Source organism: Tachypleus tridentatus, chromosome 2 (genome assembly GCF_004210375.1).
Source record: "Tachypleus tridentatus isolate NWPU-2018 chromosome 2, ASM421037v1, whole genome shotgun sequence".
Lineage (NCBI taxonomy): Eukaryota > Metazoa > Arthropoda > Merostomata > Xiphosura > Limulidae > Tachypleus > Tachypleus tridentatus.
Window position 1 is genome coordinate 151,943,771 of NC_134826.1, and position 26,076 is coordinate 151,969,846.

The window sequence follows — 26,076 nt, forward strand, 5'->3', positions numbered from 1 at the left end:
CTCAGGGTCATTGTCGTGCTGGAAGATCCAACGATGCCCAAGCCGCAAGTTTCAAGCATCATTCTTGATACAAGTGCCTAATATATCAACGTACTATTTTTTTTTCATGATTCCGTTGACGAGGTGAAGACTGCCTACACCAGAAGAGCTGAAGAAACCCCATAGCATGATCGATCCACCTCCGTGTTTACACCCTTGTGCAAATTTATTGAAGCAAATGGTCATTTTACAATATTTTCAGCATTGCGGCCTGTATAGGCTCACTAGACCCGCTGATTTCCTTTAATTGTCATTTTTCACGCGTCATTAGCTGTGTTTTGAAGTACGGTCGATCTATTTTTGGGATATATATGACGAAAGTTTGAGGAATATTACGTCATTCGAAATTGCGTTAGAAGGGCAAGGAAACCAGTCAAAAACAACTTCTTACCAACTCAATGAAGAAAAAATTGTATCAATGGGATCTGAAATACAAGAACTGGACGCAAGAACAATGGAGGGAGGTGTTATTCAGTGACGAGACTCATTTCTTCGTACAGGATCAAAGACGTTTGCATGTTCGCAAATCTCCAGGTGAGAAACTTCGAAAATCTCACATCAATCAGTTCGTAAAACATCCTTTGAGGAAGATGTTTTGGGGCTTTTTCAGCTACTATGGCGTCGGAGGCATACATATCGTAGAAGGTATGATGCGAGGACCACAGTAGTCAAAGTTTTGCAGAGAAGAGTTGTTCCAGAACTGAGAAAGAGATTTCCAGATGGATCTGGCATTTTTCAGCAAGATCTGGCTCCGTGCCACACATCGAAACTTGTGAAGAATTTTATAACTACAATGCAAATAAAAGTGCTGGACTGGCCTGGAAACTCTCGGACTTAAACCCTATTGAAAATCTTTGGGCGATTTGTAAAGAAAAACTTCAGGGAAAAGAGTGTACTACGAAAGATAAGCTAATTGAGGCCATAATTGAGGTGTGGTACCGCGATCCAAAAATTAATAAAGATTGCAGTCAACTCGTGGACTCGATGGAAAAGTGGATTAATGATCTTCTGAGAAATAAAGGCGTTCATACCATGTATTAATTTGTGAGTAATGTTTGGATTCTCAGAAATAAAACGCAAAAAAATTGAAAAAGTCGTAATTTTCCATCTTGTTTTAATTAATTTGCACAAGGGTGTAACTGTATGAATGGTGTTCTTTGGAAGATTTCGTTCCCCCTACTTACGGAAAATATAGCGAACATCATTTTGGCCGAAAAGCTTGGTTTTAGTCTCGTCTGATCAAAGAATACTCTACTAATAAGTAAAGGGTTTATCTACATGCTTTCTTGCATACCTCAATCGTGCTTCTAAATGAACAGGCTTTAAATATGGAGTTCTACGAGGACGGCATGCTTTGAACCCAGAAGAACGTAACATGTTCGTAACTTTAGAGGTGCTTACTTCAACCCCAGTTTCCCTTACCAGTTTTTATATGTCATTACGTGTTAAATGATGGTTCCTACTAACTTATCTGAGAACCTTCCTTTTGGTTCTCTCTGGAATTTTGGTGGGGCATTCAAAATGAGGGAGGTTAGCAGTTGATTCTGTAAGCTTAAACTTGGCAATTATGCTTTGAACAGTAGATTTCGGCACATTAAGTTATGTAGCAATACCGGAAAGAGACACCCAAGACTGGGATTTCACAATAATTCGGTTTTTTAAATCACTGGACAGTTGTTTCCTGTTCGCCATGATTACCAAGCAGATAATGACGGAGACGGCTCTAAATTGCCGGAAGTACATTTTTTGCTGGCTAAATTCCAATAATTATGAACCAAGTGTCTAGTTCTGGAATGGTATAATGTAGTTTATTCGCCAAACTAAACAAAATTTTACGGGAATATTAGTTTTCTCACACGTTCTGAACTGTACGAACACTTTCTGCTCCTCCTATTTTTGGTTATTTGTTTATAAACAGTTTATGTTTCGTTTAATTTACATAAAAAATTAAGTAGATGTGTGTTAGTATAATATTTATAATATACCATATGTCTGTTAGCCTACTCGTGATACTTTTTAAGTTATGAGCAAAAAACTACTCGGGAGGCAGATGTACGAACACTTTCTTTCGTAACTGTGCATTGTAGTTTCGTATTGTATCATGTCTCCATGTTGTAGTTTCTTTTATTTTCTTCTCCTACTATGTTCTCATGTCTAATTCCGTTTCTTCTTTCATTAATAATACCTGGTTTACATCCATTTCTTCTTTCTTTAAAACTCTTGACTTAGATTCAACTTCGTCTTTCTCTGATAACACGCCATTTTTATCTCACCTCCTCTTTTCTTAATAGCATTGAACAACATAAAATATTCTTATGGAGAAAATCTAAGTTGAAGTAATTTGGTAGTAGTCAGAATTTTACCATGGCCTTTCAATTTTGAGTTATTTTAATATCTCAATATTTTAAGAGGTGAAATTCCATGAAGTCAACTCAGTACTTTACACGGATTTATTCTGTAAAATTAAGTTGGAGAGTTTATATTTTGATAACTTCAAGCTCTGACTAATTTTATTGTGTTGGTGCACAGTTCCAACGACATTGCTCATATACGCTATTTGCTATCGATGAAATGTAGGCAAATGCGTCACTTCTGCTTCGTTCTTACGTTCACCTGTTTCGTTCGAAAATTATGAAACCTTCACATGCTCGGTTTGCAAGAACATTCAAGAAGACCCTGGACTGAGCGTAAAAGGGACGAAATCAGATGCCTCTGTTTCAGTGACCTCTCACTCACTCAGTTGGTCACTTCACCTCGATTTGTGTATAAACAAAGTCCGACCTTCTTCCTCGCATCATTCCGCGATATAATCAAATTCACAAATTTTCTTGTTGTTGTTTTAACTCTCATTCCATAAACAAATTATCTTATGTTTTCTATAACCTCATTTGAAATGATGGGTGCCGCCAGTTCAAGTGAAGACCGAAAGCGCAGAAATCGCACAAACAATTTCTGCTGCATTTGTTGAAAATAAACTATACTCATGAAGGAAAACATTACATATAAGGTAAAGGTAGTTTAGTACCACTATTTTTAGTGGACAAGTAAAGCATTGGACTCCATGTATGTTGTACTGTTTGTATATGTGGCTTGACACTGTAGCTAAATAATAAGAGAGCCAGTACATTAGATTTAGTTCCCATTATATGGTGTGAACCCAAAGATAATCTAACTGACTGTTATTTTTTCATGACTAATGTTTTTAATGTAGTCTTTCAATGCCACATCCATCAGCGAATTTGGCAACAGAAGTATTATCCTCCAAAGAAGATAATAAATCATCTAGTATTTCTATTCCTGTAGCACCTCAACATAAACTTTCTCATCAAATCACATAAGAGCTAAATGATTCATGACTTATCTCTATCAATATATATATAAGAAACTTTTGAACAAATCTTTCATAACTAGAGGCAATCAGTAATTTTCAACATTTTAAAAATTAACATCAAATTACAGAAACATTTCAATTTTTTCTAGTAGCAGAGAAAAACATTTTACCCAATGTGATACGTCGTTTATATCTCACATTGTTTTTCTTTAACAATGCTATTACATTTTATAAGTTATGTCAGACTAGTCGTTTCTAGCTGGAGCAGCGGTAAATAGAGATTTACAATGCTAAAATCAGAGGTTCGATTTCTCTTAGTTAACACAGCAGACAGCCTGATGTGCCTTTGCTATAAGAATTCTTCCATCTCGGACGAGTCTCTGATTTATTTAGCTACGCACACTACATATTAAGATTTCAAACAGCTGGATATTTTAAGTTTAATTTAGATGTTAATTATATGTCAATATGCATTAAATGTATCACATTTGCCAACAATCTTGATACAAACAATTTTCTTTCTTGACACAAATACATTTTAATATACAAACAATGACACAATTTATAATAACGGTTATTACAAATAATTATTTAAATACAAAAATTTACAAACTCACAAACAATATTCAGGGTTCTATATGGTCTGAAACTGAATATTTTATCAACGGTTCAGGTCCACAACGAGGGAATTACTATTATGTTAATACGAAGATACACTTCACTTGATGTGAATACTAGCTAGATCCACAACACGGAGATATACTTCACTTGACGTGAATACTAGCTAGATCCACAACACGGAGATATACTTTCCTTGACGTGAATACTAGCTAGATCCACAACACGGAGATATACTTCATTTGACGTGAATACTAGCTAGATCCACAACACGGAGATATACTTCACTTGATGTGAATACTAGCTAGATCCACAACACGGAGATATACTTCACTTGACGTGAATACTAGCTAGATCCACAACACGGAGATATGCTTCATTTGACGTGAATACTAGCTAGATCCACAACACGGAGATACTTCACTTGGCGTGAATACTAGCTAGATCCACAACACGGAGATATACTTCACTTGACGTGAATACTAGCTAGATCCACAACACGGAGATATACTTCATTTGACGTGAATACGAGCTAGATCCACAACACGGAGATATACTTCACTTGACGTGAATACGAGCTAGATCCACAACACGGAGATATACTTCACTTGACGTGAATACTAGCTAGATCCACAACACGGAGATATACTTCACTTGACGTGAATACTAGCTAGATCCACAACACGGAGATATACTTCACTTGACGTGAATACTAGCTAGATCTGCAACACGGAGATATACTTCACTTGACGTGAATACGAACTAGATCCACAACACGGAGATATACTTCACTTGACGTGAATACGAGCTAGATCCACAACACGGAGATATACTTCACTTGACGTGAATACGAGCTAGATCCACAACACGGAGATATACTTCATTTGACGTGAATACGAGCTAGATCCACAACACGGAGATATACTTCACTTGATGTAAATACTAGCTAGATCCACAACACGGAGATATACTTCACTTGACGTGAATACTAGCTAGATCCACAACACGGAGATATACTTCACTTGACGTGAATACTAGCTAGATCCACAACACGGAGATATACTTCACTTGACGTGAATACTAGCTAGATCCACAACACGGAGATATACTTCACTTGACGTGAATACTAGCTAGATCCACAACACGGAGATATACTTCACTTGACGTGAATACGAGCTAGATCCACTCTTCGCACATGAGTTTGTTTGTTTTCATGGCTAAAATATCTGATGTCTTTCTAGAAATACTAACATCCAAAGTTAATTCGCTGAAGTTTGTAATGTTCGGATATACCAATGTTCCTAGTCAAATATCTGTAGTTTTCTGGTTAATAAGCGCTTATTACAATTATACCTTCTGTAGCTTATCGTATACGACTGTAGCAATCCAACAATATTCTGTATAATTGTCTTTCCACGTGTTGCGATTCCCAGCTTTCATACTCACTAGGCGAGATTCTCGAAAATTCACTTGGCCCAACAATATTCGAAGATACACAAGTGCTTTCATGAAACATATTTTGTTGATTCTTGCTCTGAAGAATCTTCTAGAAATTTAGAAAACAGCCGACTTGCGCAATACACATTTAACAACATAAGTTATAAACATTAAAGTGAAATATATATTAAAATAATATTAAATCCGTTACAAAACTTAGTTTGGATCCTATGTATTTAACAATACCTGCTTTAAATACCATTTTGTTCTTATAACTTGTTTGTCTCCCACATCGTCATTTGTTAACAATGCTTGGATGTTATGGTTTTATCCTTAGCCATTCAGGATCACATGATTCACTTTTATGTACATTGGAAATTTCATGCACCAGATAGCGATACTATATACGAATGAACCTTCATTCGATAGTAACACGTTATTAAGAACCTTCATTCGATAGTAACACGTTATTAAGAACCTTCATTCGATAGTAACACGTTATTAAGAACCTTCATTTGATAGTAACACGTTACTAAGAACCTTCATTTGATAGTAACACGTTATTAAGAACCTTCATTCGATAGTAACACGTTATTAAGAACCTTCATTTGATAGTAACACGTAATTAAGAACCTTCATTCGATAGTAACACGTAATTAAGAACCTTCATTTGATAGTAACACGTTACTAAGAACCTTCATTTGATAGTAACACGTTATTAAGAACCTTCATTCGATAGTAACACGTTATTAAGAACCTTCATTTGATAGTAACACGTAATTAAGAACCTTCATTTGATAGTAACACGTTATTAAGAACCTTCATTTGATAGTAACACGTTATTAATGATAAGACTTTTGCTTAATAAACAACTTATTAATGACTAGTTATTGTTTGGTATGTACCCTCTTATTAATGGTCAGTTGTTGTTTGATAAGTACAACCTTATTAATGACTAGTTATTGTTTGGTATGTACACTCTTATTAATGACTAGTTATTGTTTGGTATGTACCCTCTTATTAATGGTCAGTTGTTGTTTGATAAGTACAACCTTATTAATGACTAGTGTGTTGTTTGATAAGTACAACCTTATTAATGACTAGTTATTGTTTGGTATGTACCCTCTTATTAATGGTCAGTTGTTGTTTGATAAGTACAACCTTATTAATGACTAGTGTGTTGTTTGGTAAGTACCACCTTATCAATAGTCAGTTGTTGTTTGGTAAGTACCACCTTATCAATAGTCAGTTGCTGTTTGGTAAGTACCACCTTATTAATGACTAGTTATTGTTTGGTATGTACCCTCTTATTAATGGTCAGTTGTTGTTTGATAAGTACAACCTTATTAATGACTAGTTATTGTTTGGTATGTACACTCTTATTAATGACTAGTTATTGTTTGGTATGTACCCTCTTATTAATGGTCAGTTGTTGTTTGATAAGTACAACTTTATTAATGACTAGTGTGTTGTTTGATAAGTACAACCTTATTAATGACTAGTTATTGTTTGGTATGTACCCTCTTATTAATGGTCAGTTGTTGTTTGATAAGTACAACTTTATTAATGACTAGTGTGTTGTTTGATAAGTACAACCTTATTAATGACTAGTTATTGTTTGGTATGTACCCTCTTATTAATGGTCAGTTGTTGTTTGATAAGTACAACCTTATTAATGACTAGTGTGTTGTTTGGTAAGTACCATTTTATGAATGACTAGTTGTTGTTTGGTGAATAAAACTATATCCAAATCGTTCAATATAACTGCAGGAGTGCCCCAAGGATCAGTCCTTTCTCCACTACTGTATATTATTCTTGTCAGCGATATACCTTTCCCAAGTTTAACATACACTCATAATTCACAATACGCAGACGACATTGCTATCTGGAGTACCTCCAGAAACCCAGTAATGACCATGTCTCGCGTTCAAGAATCACTTAACAACGTCTCGAACTGGAGTAACAAGTGGTGATTAGTTCTAAATCCAACCAAAACACAAGCTATCACCTTTTACAGGAAACTAAAAAGACAAAGAAAAACTCTAGAAAAAGTAAAATTATCACTCGGAAATACGCCAATTAACATGAGCAAACACATCACATTACTTGGTATCACTTTCGACACAAAACTAACATGGAAAAAAACATGTTAACAACATACACTCATCAATTAGAAAACGCATTTCACACCTAATGACTCTAACCAGTAGACAATCGAAATGTTCACCAAACACCATTATTCAAATATACAAAGCTCACATCCGTCCACTAATAGGGTGTGGATGTCAAGTCACACATAATGTCAAATAACACACTCCAGAAAATCCAAGTTCAACAGAACAGAATACTAAGATCTGTATTCAGACTACCATCATACACTCCAGTAAATTATGTACATCAAATCAGTAACTTACCAACACTAAGAAATAGACTAACGGAAATATCACATAAATATTATTTAAAAGCAGAACACAGAAACAAACTAACGGCATCACTCTACAAATTAACTAGTGTACCAACTAAATATACTTCACCTTACAACATATTTCAAGAATCACAAATCACACAACAACGTACATAAAGGGCAAACCTCACGTAAATAATATGTATTTTCTTTTTCAGGTCTCGGGCACAGGACAGGTAAAACTTTCGGCGCCTGTCCTGTGAAAGTGGGTTTTCTCGGGGCGCTCCCGTTTCCCCTCACAGCAAAAATTTAGGCATTGGATCTTTAGATCCCAGCCCAGGCAACTTTATTGTCATGCCCTGAATCGGGTCGTTTCGCGTTTATGTTCATATTTACTTTGACATCTATCTGCCTTTCTGGACGAGTTCTGGCTGTTCTCTCCGGTGCTACCTTTGCCTCGCTCATGAATATTAATTATGACCAACTTCACTCCTTCACCCAAAAAGAGTCAAAATAAAAGAAAAAAAACACGTAAATTCAATAACCTTCCACGAAAGGGGACGAAGAGGAACCACAACGTTCCTGAATATCGCAGTTGGAGAGAGAATTTCTCTGATTTCTCTCTCTCTGAACTAAACACCTGCCACGTTAGTTTGCATTTTTGAATACCACCTTATCAATAGTCAGTTGTTGTTTGGTAAGTAGCACCTTATCAATAGTCAGTTGTTGTTTGGTAAGTACCACCTTATAAATGACTAGTTGTTGTTTGATAAGTACCACCTTATAAATGACTAGTTGTTGTTTGATAAGTACCACCTTATAAATGACTAGCTGTTGTTTGATAAGTACTACCTTATAAATGACTAGTGGTTGTTTGATAAGTACCACCTTATAAATGACTAGTTGTTGTTTGGTGAATACCGCCTTATCAATAGTCAGTTGTTATTTGGTAAGTACCACCTTATAAATGACTAGTTGTTGTTTGATAAGTACCACCTTATAAATGACTAGTTGTTGTTTGATAAGTACCACCTTATAAATGACTAGCTGTTGTTTGATAAGTACTACCTTATAAATGACTAGTGGTTGTTTGATAAGTACCACCTTATAAATGACTAGTTGTTGTTTGGTGAATACCGCCTTATCAATAATCAGTTGTTATTTGGTAAGTACCACCTTATAAATGACTAGTTGTTGCTTGGTGAATACCGCCTTATCAATAGTCAGTTGTTGTTTGATAAGTACCACCTTATAAATGACTAGTTGTTGTTTGGTGAATACCGCCTTATCAATAGTCAGTTGTTATTTGGTAAGTACCACCTTATAAATGACTAGTTGTTGTTTGATAAGTACCACCTTATAAATGACTAGTTGTTATTTGATAAGTACCACCTTATAAATGACTAGTTGTTGTTTGATAAGTACCACCTTATAAATGACTAGTTGTTGTTTGATAAGTACCACCTTATAAATGACTAGTTGTTGTTTGATAAGTACCACCTTATAAATGACTAGTTGTTGTTTGATAAGTACTACCTTATAAATGACTAGTTGTTGTTTGATAAGTACCACCTTATAAATGACTAGTTGTTGTTTGGTGAATACCGCCTTATCAATAGTCAGTTGTTATTTGGTAAGTACCACCTTATAAATGACTAGTTGTTGTTTGATAAGTACCACCTTATAAATGACTAGTTGTTATTTGATAAGTACCACCTTATAAATGACTAGTTGTTGTTTGATAAGTACCACCTTATAAATGACTAGTTGTTGTTTGGTAAGTACCATCTTATTAGCTTGATTCTGTGTAAAATACACAATTTGCAATAAGAAATGACAAATATAATGTACTTTAATACATTGTTTATCTGTATTATTGTTCATTTTACGAACGTAATGTGTTCTCAGCTTCTTTTGACAGCCAGTACTAAAAATAAAGTTATTTAAATCTGCTTGAAATTATATTCTACATCTTGTATAGGTTAAACTAACTTCCATTTCCCTTTTATTACAAAGACATGCTCTGTATATCCTGTACAAGCAACATTGTTGTTATGTTGTGACCCTAGTGGTGTATTAACAAAAAGTTTAATAAGGAATTATGTTAAAGTATTTGTGCTTTCTAGTTATAATTTTTATTTCTGCTCATGCTACTAAGTCTATCTGCCATGGCCCTAATTTGAACAACTAATTGGAAGAAAGGCACCCATTCAGTCGTACCATACCACTCACCTTCCACACCAATAGATTGACTACTACTTTTATAAAGAACCCGCAGTTTAAAGTACTGGGAATAATTTACATCACTGTATGGATTCAAACTCTTCTCGCCAGTTCCGAAATCTAGAGGTCCACCACGGAGCTAACCCGTACTCCACGTTACTTATATAAACTGATTATGCTGTAACGAAACATGTTATATCACCTCTCTTATATTGTCATTGATACATTAAGACTTGACTTTTTTGTCCTCATTATTTTCTACAAAAGAACGAAAGGTAAAATATTGTTGGACAAGAAAATATAGCTAGAACAACAAGTCTAGATCATGCATTGGAACTAAATATAAAAATCAATTAATTTTTATCGACCTAACCAAGCTTATCAGTGAATTATAATGAGTAGTAGGCCTAATCAAGTCTGTCGGAGAATAGGGAGTAGTAGTTGGTGTAACCCAACCTGTCAAGCGAATAGGAAGGAGTACTAGGCCTAACCAAGTTAGTAAGTGGTTAGAAGTGCAATGCCTAACAGAGTTCAGCAGTGAATGAAAAACAGTAGTATACCTAACTGCGTCAGTCAGTAGGTGGGAAGGAATGCCTAACTTAACAGAGTTCATCAGTGAATGAAACACAGTGCTAAGCCTAACAAAGTTTGTTAGCGAATGGAAAGGTTAACCGTGTTAGTTTGATAACATACAAGTGATCTGTAGTTAAGATAATTACCAAATAATGAAAGGTTTACAGTTAAAAACATAAATCTGATTTACCAGTGTGATATAATTTTCTTTGACTCATATTTGCATATGAGAATAAACATTAAAATATACTACAGTTAACTTGATAATAATGTTTTCCCTTACGTGTATTCTGGATGTGATAAATTTATTCAAGCTTATTCTATTCAAATCCATATAATTTTCTATTTATTTTGATTTTTTGTGTTATTTTCTTGTCGATGTACAGATTAAATACTCCATGCTACATAGATGACAATAATAGACTGCGTCGAAATATTTGAAAGGTTTTATCATCTCGTTTTGATGAAAATGTTTTATTCTTTTGTGCTTTAACTTAACTTTGTTTGCTATGTCAACAACAAAAAAAGTTTTGTTCTTATCTCCCTAGACGGGTTAACCGCACTTTATACAAAATAAATTCAATTACAAAGCTTTCATCAAGTAATTGTTCTATGTGTTTTTATTATACAAACATAAGCTGACACAATAAAACATGCAGTTAAAAACTTTTTATTTCGTTAGTGAGTTTTATTTTACAACAGTGACGGCATCTGTGCTATTTCATAACGCTCTAACTTGATCTAATGTTTAAATATAAATTATTGAGTTAGTAAAATATGATTAGAGGTCTTAAAGTCAGTGCATCATTTGTGTAATAAAGCATCATTATTATTTGCATGTACGATACACTTCATTTTATCAACTTTAGTGTTATTTTCAAAAACGTCAGGATCGTCTGCTATTGTATACATTTATTTGTAGCCTAAAAACTTTTGTTCGAAAGATCACTTACAATTATTTGTCTTTCCCCATTTGTATTCACTCATTCAAACTAAACTTTTAAATTCGTATGCAATCAACTCTGAATTATTGATTAATACATCAAAATAATCTATTTTACGTGACAGAAAAATAATTAATATGTGCTGTTAATTACTTCGTCTTTGTTACACGATTGTTCAGTTGTAATTTTGAGAACTTAAATCACTAAAATACCGTTCGATTTCCAACAGTGGAGAGATCACAGATTGCCTATTGTGCAGGTATGCGCCGAGCCAAACAGAAACTTGTTAAGTATTGAAGATACTTTTCAGAATATTATAGAATAGTGAAAGAAATTCTGAGATCACACGATATTGTGGTATTTTTAAAATTATCCATGTACATGTAGATACAAAGTTTAAAAACGCATGTGGTACAAAATTTTTGTGTCATACTAGGCTAAATATACACACAGATACATTGTTTGAGAACACATGTGATACAATAGGTAGGTTAGTAGTTATTAAAATTACATGAAGGTAAAAATTATTAGAACACAGTGGTACAACAGGGGTGGTGTTGTACTCGACTCAATATACATGTAGATACAAAGTTTAATAGTTTAGATGGTATAACAGGGGTAGACTAAATTACATGTAAATCAAAAGTTTGGGAACCAACGTGGTACATTAGGGACAGTGGTACCGGGGTATATGCACACATAGCTATAAAGTTTGGGTGAACACATGTGGTACAACAGACACAGTGATACTTTACTAAGTATAGATGTAATTACAACGTTTCGGAACACACGTGGTACAACAGGGACAGTGTGGTATAGACTAATAGTGGGCTTCCTGCGTTTTTTGTTTTATACGCCTGTTCACATAAAAGAAATAAAAGTTAACAATCGTTCAGCTAGTGGTAAAGTTGGCTTTTTTTATGGTTGCAGTGTTTCTTTCAGTTCAACGTTCTGATCTTCTGAATCCAGTGTTTCCCAATCATTATTTTTCCATTCCAATATAATATACTTGTTCCCTTGAAAGAGTACAAACTGATAAGGTTCCTTCTCCTTCAGGTGGCTGATAGCCATGGCCGCAGTGATTGAATTTGGTTCTGTGTAATACTTCTGGACAGCATCGGTCAGTTTCTTCCACATGTAGCCGGTATCCCCCACGTTTTCACGAATTCCATTGGTTGTAATGTATATACACTTATCATAAGAGTCGTCCTCATCCAAGACAGCAAGCACGCTGAAATCCAGAGAACACGGTGATTTTATACTCTCCTCTCCGATGTGTTCAAACTTCCAGCTATCTTTAAGTGTATCAAAGTAGTCAACAACGCCATCTAGAAAAATGAATCAAATATACATATATATACGTATATACAGAAAATTATATATATACAAATAAAAAAGGTTTCTTTTGGAATTTCGCACAAAGCTACTCGAGGGCTATCTGCGCTAGCCGTCCCTAATTTAGCAGTGTAAGACTAGAGGGAAGACAGCTAGACATCACCACCCACCGCCAACTCTTGGGCTACTCTCTTACCAACCAATAGTGGGATTTTCCGTTAAATTATAACGTCCTCACGGCTGAAAGGACGAACATGTTTGATGGGACGGGGATTCGAACCCGCAACCCTCAGATTACGAGTCGAAACCCTTAACTCTCCTGGCCATGCCGGGCCTAAACAAACAGTATTTATTAAATTAAAATTAATATGTCATTACATACTCTCAATGTAATATGAACAGTTAGAATGAATTACGTCACATGTAATTAATATGCATATGATATGCTAAATAAATTAAATTGATAAAGAAAACTTTACAAGAATCACATTATAAAGTAATATCATGTGATTATGTTATATCACCAACATTTATCTCTCTTATTATTAAATAATAATATATATTATTATACAGTATTATATATAATATATTACATAACATTTACTCACACTGAAAAGATTACCTGTTTAATTCTCTGTATTATATACAATAATTTAATTTTCACGTTTAGTTTCATAAGTTGAGTTGCTTTACTAATGTTTAGGTGTAAAAGATCTAATAATTTATGAAGCATTGCAAGAATAATCAGATAATCGATAAATACTGATGTTCATCGTAAATATTAGAAGTGAGTGTCCTTTCCACCAGTAGAGGTGATACGTCTAAACAGCAAACACTCTCAAAGTCGATGTACATTTAGCTTTCTGTAATGTTACGTAAAGTGAAATAATAAATAAAGTTGTTTTTTTTATTGATTGTTAAGTCCAACAGTATACAAAATTCGTTCTTCATTTATTAAGTAAACTTTAAAGTATAGTGGTAACATACAGTTTATTTTAACTGTAAAACTTATTATGTGAAGATAAAGTTTGTATAGTAAACGTGATGGATTTAAAAATATAAAAGAAAAATTACTTTTCTTGTAGACCAACAAAACAGAAATACCAGAAACTTGTATCACTGTCACAGTTATTGTGTTTCTAATTATACTCTTCAAAGTTAGGATGTATACACGTTATTATTTGATACAAAGGTAGGGTGTATACATGTTATTATTTGATACAAAGGTAGGGTGTATACATGTTATTATTTGATACAAAGGTAGGGTCTATACATGTTGTTATTTGATAAAATTATTTTTATAATTTTTTTGTTGTAAGTTCTGTTATTAAATGCTTCACTGTATGTGATTTTACTTACATGTCATTTATATATTAATTATATAATTAACCTTCATTAATAAATCGTTAATTATACATTAATTATTATCTTTGACATGTGCTTTATAATTACATATGACGTAATCTACTCCGCATAGTGGCATAACTATTAACATTTTTACAGCGCGGTATCAGTTAGACCTAGCAGAATTAACTTGTTCAATGTTAGTATGGTGTTACCCACAACCTATGAAACAGGAATATAATGTCACGTCAGTTAGACCTAGCAGAACTAACTTGTTCATTGTTAGTATGGTGTTACCCACAACCTATGAAACAGGAATATAATGTCACGTCAGTTAGACCTAGCAGAACTAACTTGTTCAATGTTAGTATGGTGTTACCCACAACCTATGAAACAGGAATATAATGTCACGTCAGTTAGACCAAGCAGAATCAACTTGTTCATTGTCAGTATGGTGTTACCAACAACCTATAAAACAGGAATATAATGTCGCGTCAGTTAGACCAAGCAGAATCAACTTGTTCACTGTCAGTATGGTGTTACCCACAACCTATGAAACAGGAATATAATGTCGCGTCAGTTAGACCTAACAGAACTAACTTGTTCATTGTTAGTATGGTGTTACCCACAACCTATGAAACAGGAATATAATGTCACGTCAGTTAAACCTGGCAGAACTAACTTGTTCATTGTTAGTATGGTGTTACCCACAACCTATGAAACAGGAATATAATGTCGCGTCAGTTAGACCTAGCAGAACTAACTTGTTCATTGTTAGTATGGTGTTACCCACAACCTATGAAACAGGAATATAATGTCACGTCAGTTAAACCTGGCAGAACTAACTTGTTCATTGTTAGTATGGTGTTACCCACAACCTATGAAACAGGAATATAATGTCACGTCAGTTAGACCTAGCAGAACTAACTTGTTCAATGTTAGTATGGTGTTACCCACAACCTATGAAACAGGAATATAATGTCGCGTCAGTTAGACCTAGCAGAACTAACTTGTTCATTGTTAGTATGGTGTTACCCACAACCTATGAAACAGGAATATAATGTCACGTCAGTTAGACCTAGCACAACTAACTTGTTCATTGTTAGTATGGTGTTACCCACAACCTATAAAACAGGAATATAATGTCGCGTCAGTTAGACCTAGCAGAACTAATTTGTTCATTGTCAGTATGGTGTTACCCACAACCTATGAAACAGGAATATAATGTTACGTCAGTTAGACCTAGCAGAACTAACTTGTTCATTGCTAGTATGGTGTTACCCACAACCTATGAAACAGGAATATAATGTCGCGTCAGTTAGACCTAGCAGAACTAACTTGTTCATTGTTAGTATGGTGTTACCCACAACCTATGAAACAGGAATATAATGTCACGTCAGTTAGACCTAGCAGAACTAACTTGTTCATTGTTAGTATGGTGTTACCCACAACCTATGAAACAGGAATATAATGTTACGTCAGTTAGACCTAGCAGAACTAACTTGTTCATTGTTAGTATGGTGTTACCCACAACCTATGAAACAGGAATATAATGTTACGTCAGTTAGACCTAGCAGAACTAACTTGTTCATTGTTAGTATGGTGTTACCCACAACCTATGAAACAGGAATATAATGTCGCGTCAGTTAGATCTAGCAAAACTAACTTGTTCATTGTTAGTATGGTGTTACCCACAACATATGAAACAGGAATATAATGTCACGTCAGTTAGACCTAGCAGAACTAACTTGTTCATTGTTAGTATGGTGTTACCCACAACCTATGAAACAGGAATATAATGTCACGTCAGTTAGACCTAGCAGAACTAACTTGTTCAATGTTAGTATGGTGTTACCTACAACCTATGAAACAGGAATATAATGTCGCGTCAGTTATGCCTAGCAGAACTAACTTGTTCATTGTTAGTATGTTGTTATTTATAACTTATGAAACAGGAATACAGTGTGGTGTCAGTTAGACGTGGCAGAACCAACTTGTTAATTATCAGTATGGTGTTACCTATAACTTATTGAACAGGAATACAGTGTGGTGTCAGTTAGACCTGGCAGAACCAACTTGTTCATTGTCAGTATGGTATTACCTACAACTTATGGAACAGGAATACAGCGCGGTGTCAGTTAAACATGGCAGAACCAACTTATTCATTGTCAGTATGGTGTTATTCAAAACCTACGGAACAGGAATACAGTGTGATCATATTTAAGGTACGGCTAGCCAACACATTTTAAAGAGTCGACGTTAAATCAAGGTACTCATGAATGTGTAGAAGAAACACTAGCATTGATACATCCAATCAATTGTCAAACTGTATTATGTACACTCTTGTATCATTCCTTAGTTTAGGAAATGTCAACAAGTTCTTTGACATCACTTGATGATTAAGAACTTATACATAATATTTTTATCAGGTCTTTGTAACCCCATGACTACTGAGGTTATTTGTTGAATGTAATGATAACGATTGTCAAACTGTATCATGTACACTCTTGTATCATTCCTTAGTTTAGGAAATGTCAACAAGTTCTTTGACATCACTTGATGATTAAGAACTTATACATAATATTTTTATCAGGTCTTTGTAACCCCATGACTACTGAGGTTATTTGTTGAATGTAATGATAACGCCCCTGGCATTAACAAGTAAAATAAGATCTGGTCTGACCAAACATGAGAAAGGTTGTACAAATGGGTCAGGTACAGGTCAAAGAAATAGTCGAGAGGCAGTATACTCTCTCTTTGGGCGTATAATACTTGTATGTTTAGCTACAGTGATGCAACCCCGAACCATAACTGAAATACCATCAGTGATGTATGTATTACTGAGTGTCCGGACACTTATTCATCACTAGAAGAATCTTGACTCATTCTCTGGACAATACTGGTGCCCACTGGCGTTACTGCCAATTTTTGAGACAGACCTTTGTGGTTATGAGATGGACTCATATAAAAGTCGATTCCTCGTTGTTTGGCCACAGATAACCACTTCTATAGTAAACATCATATTGAACCTATAGAATGTGCACTAACGACCATGGTGACGTAACTGGCCAGTGTACAAAATAGCGTCTGTTATAACATAGTCCAAAGCCTTAATTAATAAGGAACATAAGGTAGAATTCGGATGAGCTAATTTTGAAATATGCGGAAAATATCTGGGAAAATGTGTTAATATCTGAATAAGCAGATCTAGCAAAATGTGGTAGTATTTGAATGAGATAATCTTGGGACAAGTGGTAGTTTCTGAATAAACTAATCTGAGACATATCTGGTGAAGTAATCTCGCAACATGTGCTAGTATTTGAATGAGCTACTCTGAGATATGTGGTAGTATCCGAATGAACTATTCTGGGAAATGTGGTAGAATCTGGATGAGCTAATCTGAGGCATATAATATTATTTGGATGAATGTATCCGGAACCATGTAAAAAGATTCAGTGAATGGATCACAAGTGGTAATACATTTTTATCATGAGTGAGACCTGCGGTGTTTGGTAAACATTTATATAAATTTCAACAGCTCTTCTCTCATAAAACACTTCGTCTTAGAAATTCATAACACTTTGAAATAATCCATTTAAAAGAAAAACTACTCTAACTCTCTTGCTCTGTAAGATCGCAAGGAACAGCGAAAATCTCTTTAAATTTAAAAGCTTTTCTAAGACGGCGGATTAGCCCGTCAAAAGAAGGACAATTCTCAAGACCAGTGTATTAATGTTACACTTATTGAAAGTGTATATTAACATGAATATTAAGACCCAAGTTTCCAAGGTGTGAACTCACTCTAACTTCGGTATGTGATACTTAATGGTCCAGCGATAAGTTCGATAACTTATAACACTAAAATTCTAGATCGATTCCCGCGGGTCCACAACGCAGATAGTATTTTGCTCAGTTTTTCGCTTCAATAAACCTTTTATCTGTTGCCACCTGGTGGTTGAAACTGGTGGCTACCAACTTTATCTCTCGGAAATTACAGGTTATTGAAAGGTGTTAATTTACTTGTGACTTTGTCGCTAACCTCAACAAAACTGTTTATCTTTCTCATTAATACACTGCATAACCGTGGCAGAACATAACTGAACGATCGAAAATTTTGAAATGGGAAGGTTGCGTGTGTCGGCAACAATTGGACTACTGCCAACAGTTACAACTTAACAAAAGGTTGAAATGAAAATACAAAACACATGTTTGTGAAACAATATATTCCGACAAGCAACCATTTGTCAAGGAAACGGCCTCATATGAAAGACTATAGTCAACTGTCTGGTGTTTAGCGTAGACTTGAAGACTTTGACAACCAGAAAATGTTAAAGGTTGTATGCTGTGGATTTCCAACATTTCTGAACATTGTGAAACATGGAACTGAGAAACGTGATATACCCTTGAAATTATGACAATCAATTAATTTGAGTTTCGTGAACAATGTGTATATGTGTAATTTGGTTGTTTCTAAGTACGAAACCTGGTAAAAACTAAGTTTATGCTAAACTCTTCACTGGCCTCAGTTTCGTATCAATTAAAATACTCTGTAGCAATAATAAAAACGGGAGCATGCATTGTCGAGTATTATAATTATGAATAACAAGGGTTCTGTTAGTCCATCTCTACTGGATCCTGTTTGATTTGTTTGGAATTTCGCGCAAAGCTACTTGAGGGCTATCTGTGCTAGCAGTCCCTAATTTAGCAGTGTATCATCACTACCCACCGCCAACTCTTGGGCTACTCTTGAATGAATAGTGAGATGAATAGTAAGTGAATAGTGAGATTAGCCATCACATTATAACGCCCCCACGGCTGAAAAGTCAAACATGTTTGGTGTGACGGAGATTCGAACCAGCGACCCGCGAGTTACGAGCCGAGTGCCTTAACCACCGGGCCATGATGGGCTAGGCTCTACCCTCCTCTAAGCGAAACAAAAACTATTAAAAAACTACAACCAGCCCTTATAATTTATATCTATCAAGTTTTTTTAAACTCACTCAAATTTACTGCTTCCACAACATTCGAAGGCAACCCATTCCATAGACCAATCATCCAATTTGAAAAATAAAACTATCTTAGCTTCTATTTTTCTAAAACTTGTATTTGTGTCCTTTAGTTTTGTAATTCTCGCAATTAAAACTGATGCATCAACATATTCAGTTCCCTTTACAATCTTAATCATTTTATCTTATGATCTTATCCTCTTCCGTATGACAGATACACCAGTACTGCAGAAACTTGTCTCACTGTGTTCCTAGATTCTGTTGTTTGACTTTCTTTATTCCTCCTGTATTTTGACGTCCACATCCATGGAGTAGTCATAAATAGTTTTTGCGACCCGGCATAACCAGGTGGTTAGAGCACTCAACTTGCAATCTGTGGGTCGCGGGTCAGAATTACCACCAAACATCATCGCTCGCCCTTTCATTCGTGGGTGCGGCTATATGTGATGGTCAATCCCACTATTCGTTTATAAACGAGTAGCCCAAGAGTTGACAGTGGGTAGTGATGATTAGCTGCCTTCCCTCTAGTCTTACACTGCTAAATTAGGGACGGCTAGCGCAGATAGTCATTGTGTAGCTTTCGCGAAATTCAAAAACAAATAAACAAATATTGTGTCTTTAGATGGTTTTCGTGTACTTACTGGAATTCAGCCATTATGTTGTGGTTTCTAAATACTGGACTGACTCCATGTTGTTTACAAACCCACAGTGAAGCCTTTCATACAGGGAGTTGTAGGTATATGTCAGTTGTTGTTTTTTATCTTCCTTACCGAGTGTTTAGTAACTTCAGTGTCAGTTGGGAGGAGAGATTATCATTATGTGTTTTTCTACCATATTCTTAAAATATTATTTTATTTGACGCTTGTCATACACAGCTGGGTGGTTTTATTAATAGTGAAGATAGCTACTGGTATCTATAGGTTTCTTAGAAACTTCCTGGTAAATAACCATCGTGTCTAGCAATGGAAGCTATATTCTAGTTATTTGTGAATTCTATTCCTGGAGGGTGTTTGTCCCGATAGTTCTCGAATCTTGTCTGTAGAGAAAGGTCGTAATGTGAAAGTATGGTCAACATATCTCAGTCATATAGTGGGACTTTAGAATATCTGTCTTGAAAAAGTTATATTTAAAATGTTCCATTTACTGAGAGTTGGTGTAGGACTGAACCCACTGCTAGGTTTTCTTCTTATTTATAGTATTTTGGTACCCATCAATTTACTGAGAGTTGGTGTCGGACTGAACCCACTGCTAGGTTTTCTTCTTATTTATAGTATTTTGGTACCCATCAATTTACTGAGAGTTGGTGTCGGACTGAACCCACTGCTAGGTTTTCTTCTTATTTATAGTATTTTGGTACCCATCAATTTACTGAGAGTTGGTGTCGGACTGAACCCACTGCTAGGTTTTCTTCTTATTTATAGTATTTTGGTACCCATCAATTTACTGAGAGTTGGTGTCGGACTGAACCCACTGCTAGGTTTTCTTCTTATTTATAGTATTTTGGTACCCATCAATTTACTGAGAGTTGGTGTCGGACTGAACCCACTGCTAGGTTTTCTTCTTATTTATAGTATTTTGGTACCCATCAATTTACTGAGAGTTGGTGTCGGACTGAACCCACTGCTAGGTTTTCTTCTTATTTATAGTATTTTGGTACCCATCAATACCGTACCATGTGATACTTCTATAACTAATATATTCGTACACAGCAATATCCTACCCTGTGGTATTTGTATAAATAAGATATTGTTACCTAACAAATCCTACTGTTTGGCACTTCTGTAACCAAGAAATTGGTACCAAGCAATATCTATCATGTAGCACTTATATAACTGAGTTATTTGTACCAAGCAGACCAAGCAATATCTACTATCTGGTACTTTTATAACTAAGATATTGGTACTTAGTGATATCCTACTGTATGGTATTTCTATAACTAAGACATCGGTACACAGCAATGTCCTACACTGTAGTACTTCCATAACTAAAATATTGGCACACAGCAATATCCTACCATGTGGCACTTCTGTAACTGAAATATTGGTACCAAGAAATATCTACCATGTGGTACTTATATAACTAAGATATTGACGCCCATGCAGTAACTGTTACCCTACAGGATTTACAAGCTAAAACTTCGAAACATAATAGCATCAGTCCTGAAGGCGTACAAGTTGTTGAAAGACTTACATTATTGGTGTCTGAATTGACACAGAAAGTAATAATGAATGTAAAACAATAACTCAGAATTAGCTGATTTACTAAATCGAAATGTCTACACCAAGTCGTAACCTTTAAAAAATGGCTACAAACTTATAAAGCTTTATTTAGCTTTGTGCTTAAGTAGAAACAAAGTTTTTGAAAATCAAATTTTCTATGATTATACAGAAATCTCGATCAATTTTTAGTCAGATGAACATATGACTTTCCTAATTTTGTTTTACGTTTATAAACAATGTCAGGATCTTTGAAGTTTGAGTTCGTGCTGATACTGTTTGTTCTCTTTGTTAAAAGATGGCGCTTAGTTATGAACCTCAATTATTTTTTTATTTAGTTATAAAAATGGTTTACATAATTTCTGTTTTGATTATAACACGTGGTGCATCTCTTCTTCTCTCTTATTGTAATGGTTGTTAATACTTCTTGATGAATGTTTTTGTTCTTAACCTGCTAATTACTTTGTCGCAACTCGCTTTTTAACATTATCGTCACTTACTTTTGCTCAGATAGCAAAGTAAGGTAGGGCAAACGTTGATTGATGATTTGTTTGAAGGTACATCAATGGAACTGATAATAAATAAAGCTACGTTGAATCAACGTAGCTCGCTATCGTGTAAATAAGAAATTAGATTTTAGGCCTAGGTTGAGCCATTGTTAACCTGACGACAACAATCTTTAGTCGAGCCGACCTGTTTGTTCATTATCATCACTAGCTCAAAATAAATATCTACTTTTTAAATGCTCTGGCACAACAAAATAATGAATACGAAATTAAAATATGGGATCGTTAATTAATATTAGATACACAGTTATTTGTAAAGAAGTGGAGATCTGTGGTTTACATTTTTATATGTAAAGAGGTGTACATCTATGGTCTACAGTTTTATGGATAAAGGTGTTTAGGTCTGAGGTATACAGTCTTATATGTAAAGAAGTGTAGATCTGTGGTCTACAATTTTATATGTAAAAAGGTGTGGCTCTGTGGTCTACAGTTTTATAGGTAAAGGTGTTTAGATCTGAGGTCTACAATTTTATATGTAAAAAGGTGTGGCTCTGTGGTCTACAGTTTTATATGTAAAGCGGTGTAGATTTATGGTCTACAGTTTCATATGTAAAGAGGTGTAAAACTATGGTCTACAGTTTGAGATGTAAAGAAGCGTGGGTCTGTGGTATACAGTTTTATATTTCACACATGGAGAATGTAAAAATAAATAATTTCTAAGATTTTATGCATACATTTGAATAACCATAAAAATTAATATATAAATGCCATAAACTTACATCATAATTTATCAAATCTAATAAGTAAGCTGTATTTAGGTATTAAACAATATGAATGTATATATATAAATGCCATAAACTTACATCATAATTTATCAAATCTAATAAGTAAGCTGTATTTGGGTATTAAACAATATGAATGTATATATATAAATGCCACAAACGTACATCATAATTTATCAAATCTAATAAGTAAGCTGTATTTAGGTATTAAACAAATATCCATAAACTTACATCATAATTTATCAAATCTAATAAGTAAGCTGTATTTGGGTATTAAACAATATGAATGTATATATATAAATGCCATAAACTTACATCATAATTTATCAAATCTAATAAGTAAGCTGTATTTGGGTATTAAACAATATGAATGTATATATATAAATGCCACAAACGTACATCATAATTTATCAAATCTAATAAGTAAGCTGTATTTGGGTATTAAACAATATGAATGCTGTATTTGGGTATTAAACAATATGAATGTATATATATAAATGCCATAAACTTACATCATAATTTATCAAATCTAATAAGTAAGCTGTATTTGGGTATTAAACAATATGAATGTATATATATAAATGCCACAAACGTACATCATAATTTATCAAATCTAATAAGTAAGCTGTATTTGGGTATTAAACAATATGAATGCTGTATTTGGGTATTAAACAATATGAATGCTGTATTTGGGTATTAAACAATATGAATGCTGTATTTGGGTATTAAACAATATGAATGCTGTATTTGGGTATTAAACAATATGAATGCTGTATTTGGGTATTAAACAATATGAATGCTGTATTTGGGTATTAAACAATATGAATGCTGTATTTGGGTATTAAACAATATGAATGCTGTATTTGGGTATTAAACAATATGAATGCTGTATTTGGGTATTAAACAATATGAATGCTGTATTTGGGTATTAAACAATATGAATGCTGTATTTGGGTATTAAACAATATGAATGCTGTATTTGGGTATTAAACAATATGAATGCTGTATTTGGGTATTAAACAATATGAATGCTCGAAGAAACTATAAAGTTACTTTACCAGCACCAAAGTTTATCTCAAAAGAAAGAATTGATGCCTGTTTGGCTGGAAAATGGCTGAAAAAACAGTTTAAGAGATATTCTAAGGTTTTGATTAATTATTCACATGTTACATGAAGAACTAATTATATATAAGGTACCGTTTTCAAAGATGAAAAGAGGTAAGAGGAGCCACAGTGTTTGAGTTAGTAAATGTAGCGATATCTCAGTAAATACAAAACAAATAAGTTTCACATAATATAAAACACTCAACCAGACACTAAGTTTTATATAACATAACACATTCAACCAGACACTGATTTATATAACATAAAACATTCAACCAGACACTGTTTTATATAATATAAAACAATCAACAAACCACTAAGTTTCATATAATACAAAACAATCAACCAGACACTAAGTTTGATATAATATAAAACATTCAACCAGACACTAAGTTTTATATAATATAAAACATTCAACCAGTCACTAAGATTTCTATAATATAAAACAATCAACCAATCACTAAGTTTTACATAATATAAAGCATTCAAAAAGTCACTATGTTTTATATAATATCAAGCATTCAACCAGTCATAAAGTTTTACATAATATAAATCATTCAACTAGACATTAAGTTTTAGATAATATAAGGCATTCAACCAGTCATTAAGTTTTACATAATATAAAACATTCAACATGTCATTAAGTTTTACATAATATAAAACATTCAACCAGACACTAAGTTTTAATAATATAAAGCATTCATCCAGACACTAAGTTTTACATAATATAAAACATTCAACCAGACATTAAGTTTTACATAATATAAAACAGTCAACCAGTCATTAAGAGTTACATAATATATAGCATTTAACCAGACATTAAGTTTTTAATAATATAAAACATTCAACCACTCATTAAGTTTTACATAATATGAAACATTCAACCAGACACTAAGGTTTATATAATATAAAGCATTCAAACAGTTATGTTTTACATAATATAAAGCATTCAAACAGTTATGTTTTACATAATATAAAGCATTCAAACAGTCATGTTTTACATAATATAAAACATTCAACCAGATATTAAGTTTTACATAATATAAAACAGTCAACCAGTCATTAAGTTTTACATAATATAAAGCATTCAACTAGACATTAAGTTTTACATAATATAAAACAGTCAACCAGTCATTACGTTTTACATAATATAAAGCATTCAACCAGTCATTAAGTTTTACATAATATAAATCATTCAACAAGACATTAAGATTTAGATAATATAAAGCATTCAACCAGACATTAAGTTTTACATAATATAAAACAGTCAACCAGTCATTACGTTTCACATAATATAAAACATTCAACCACACATTAAGTTTTACATAATATATAGCATTTAACCAGAATTTAGGTTTTAATAATATAAAGCATTCAACCAGACACTAAGTTTCATATAATATAAAACATTCAACCAGACATTACGTTTTACATAATATATAGCATTTAAGAAGACACTAAATTTCATATAATATAAAACATTCAACCAGTCATTAAGTTTTACATAATATAAAACATTCAACCACACATTAAGTTTTACATAATATATAGCATTTAACCAGACATTAAGTTTTTAATAATATAAAGCATTCAACCAGACACTAAGTTTCATATAATATAAAACCCTCAACCAGACACTAAGTTTTATATAATATAAAACATTCAACCAGACATTACGATTTACATAATATATAGCATTTAAGAAGACACTAAGTTTCATATAATATAAAACATTCAACCAGTCATTAAGTTTTACATAATATAAAACATTCAACCAGACATTGAGTTTTAATAATATAAAATATTCAACCAGACACTAAGTTTTACATAATATAAAACATTCAACCAGACACTAAGTTTTACATAACATATAGCATTTAACAAGACATTAAGTTTTTAATAATATAAAGCATTCAACCAGACACTATGTTTCATATAATATAAAACATTCAACCAGTCATTACGTTTACATAATATAAAACATTCAACGAAACACTAACTTTTATATAATACAAAGCATTCAAACAGTCATGTTTTACATAATATAAAACATTCAACTAGTCATTACGTTTTACACAATTTAAAACATTCAACCAGACATTAAGTTTTATATAATATAAAATATTCAACCAGACACAAAATTTTATATAATATAAAACAATCAAGCAGCCACTAAATTTTATATAATATAAAACAATCAACAAGCCACTAAGT

General features: G+C 33.5%; 1 protein-coding gene across 2 annotated transcripts in view; it reads right to left on the reverse strand.

Moving 5' to 3' along the window:
• Positions 1–11,279: 11,279 nt before the first annotated feature.
• Positions 11,280–26,076, reverse strand: part of LOC143245377 (uncharacterized) — a 217,510-nt gene continuing 202,713 nt past the window's right edge. For both annotated transcript variants that reach the window (XM_076491645.1, XM_076491644.1), the window contains exon 3: positions 11,280–12,897. In XM_076491645.1, coding sequence (XP_076347760.1) covers positions 12,488–12,897 — 410 coding nt within the window. In that variant the 3' untranslated portion in view covers positions 11,280–12,487. The remainder of the gene's footprint in view (positions 12,898–26,076) is intronic.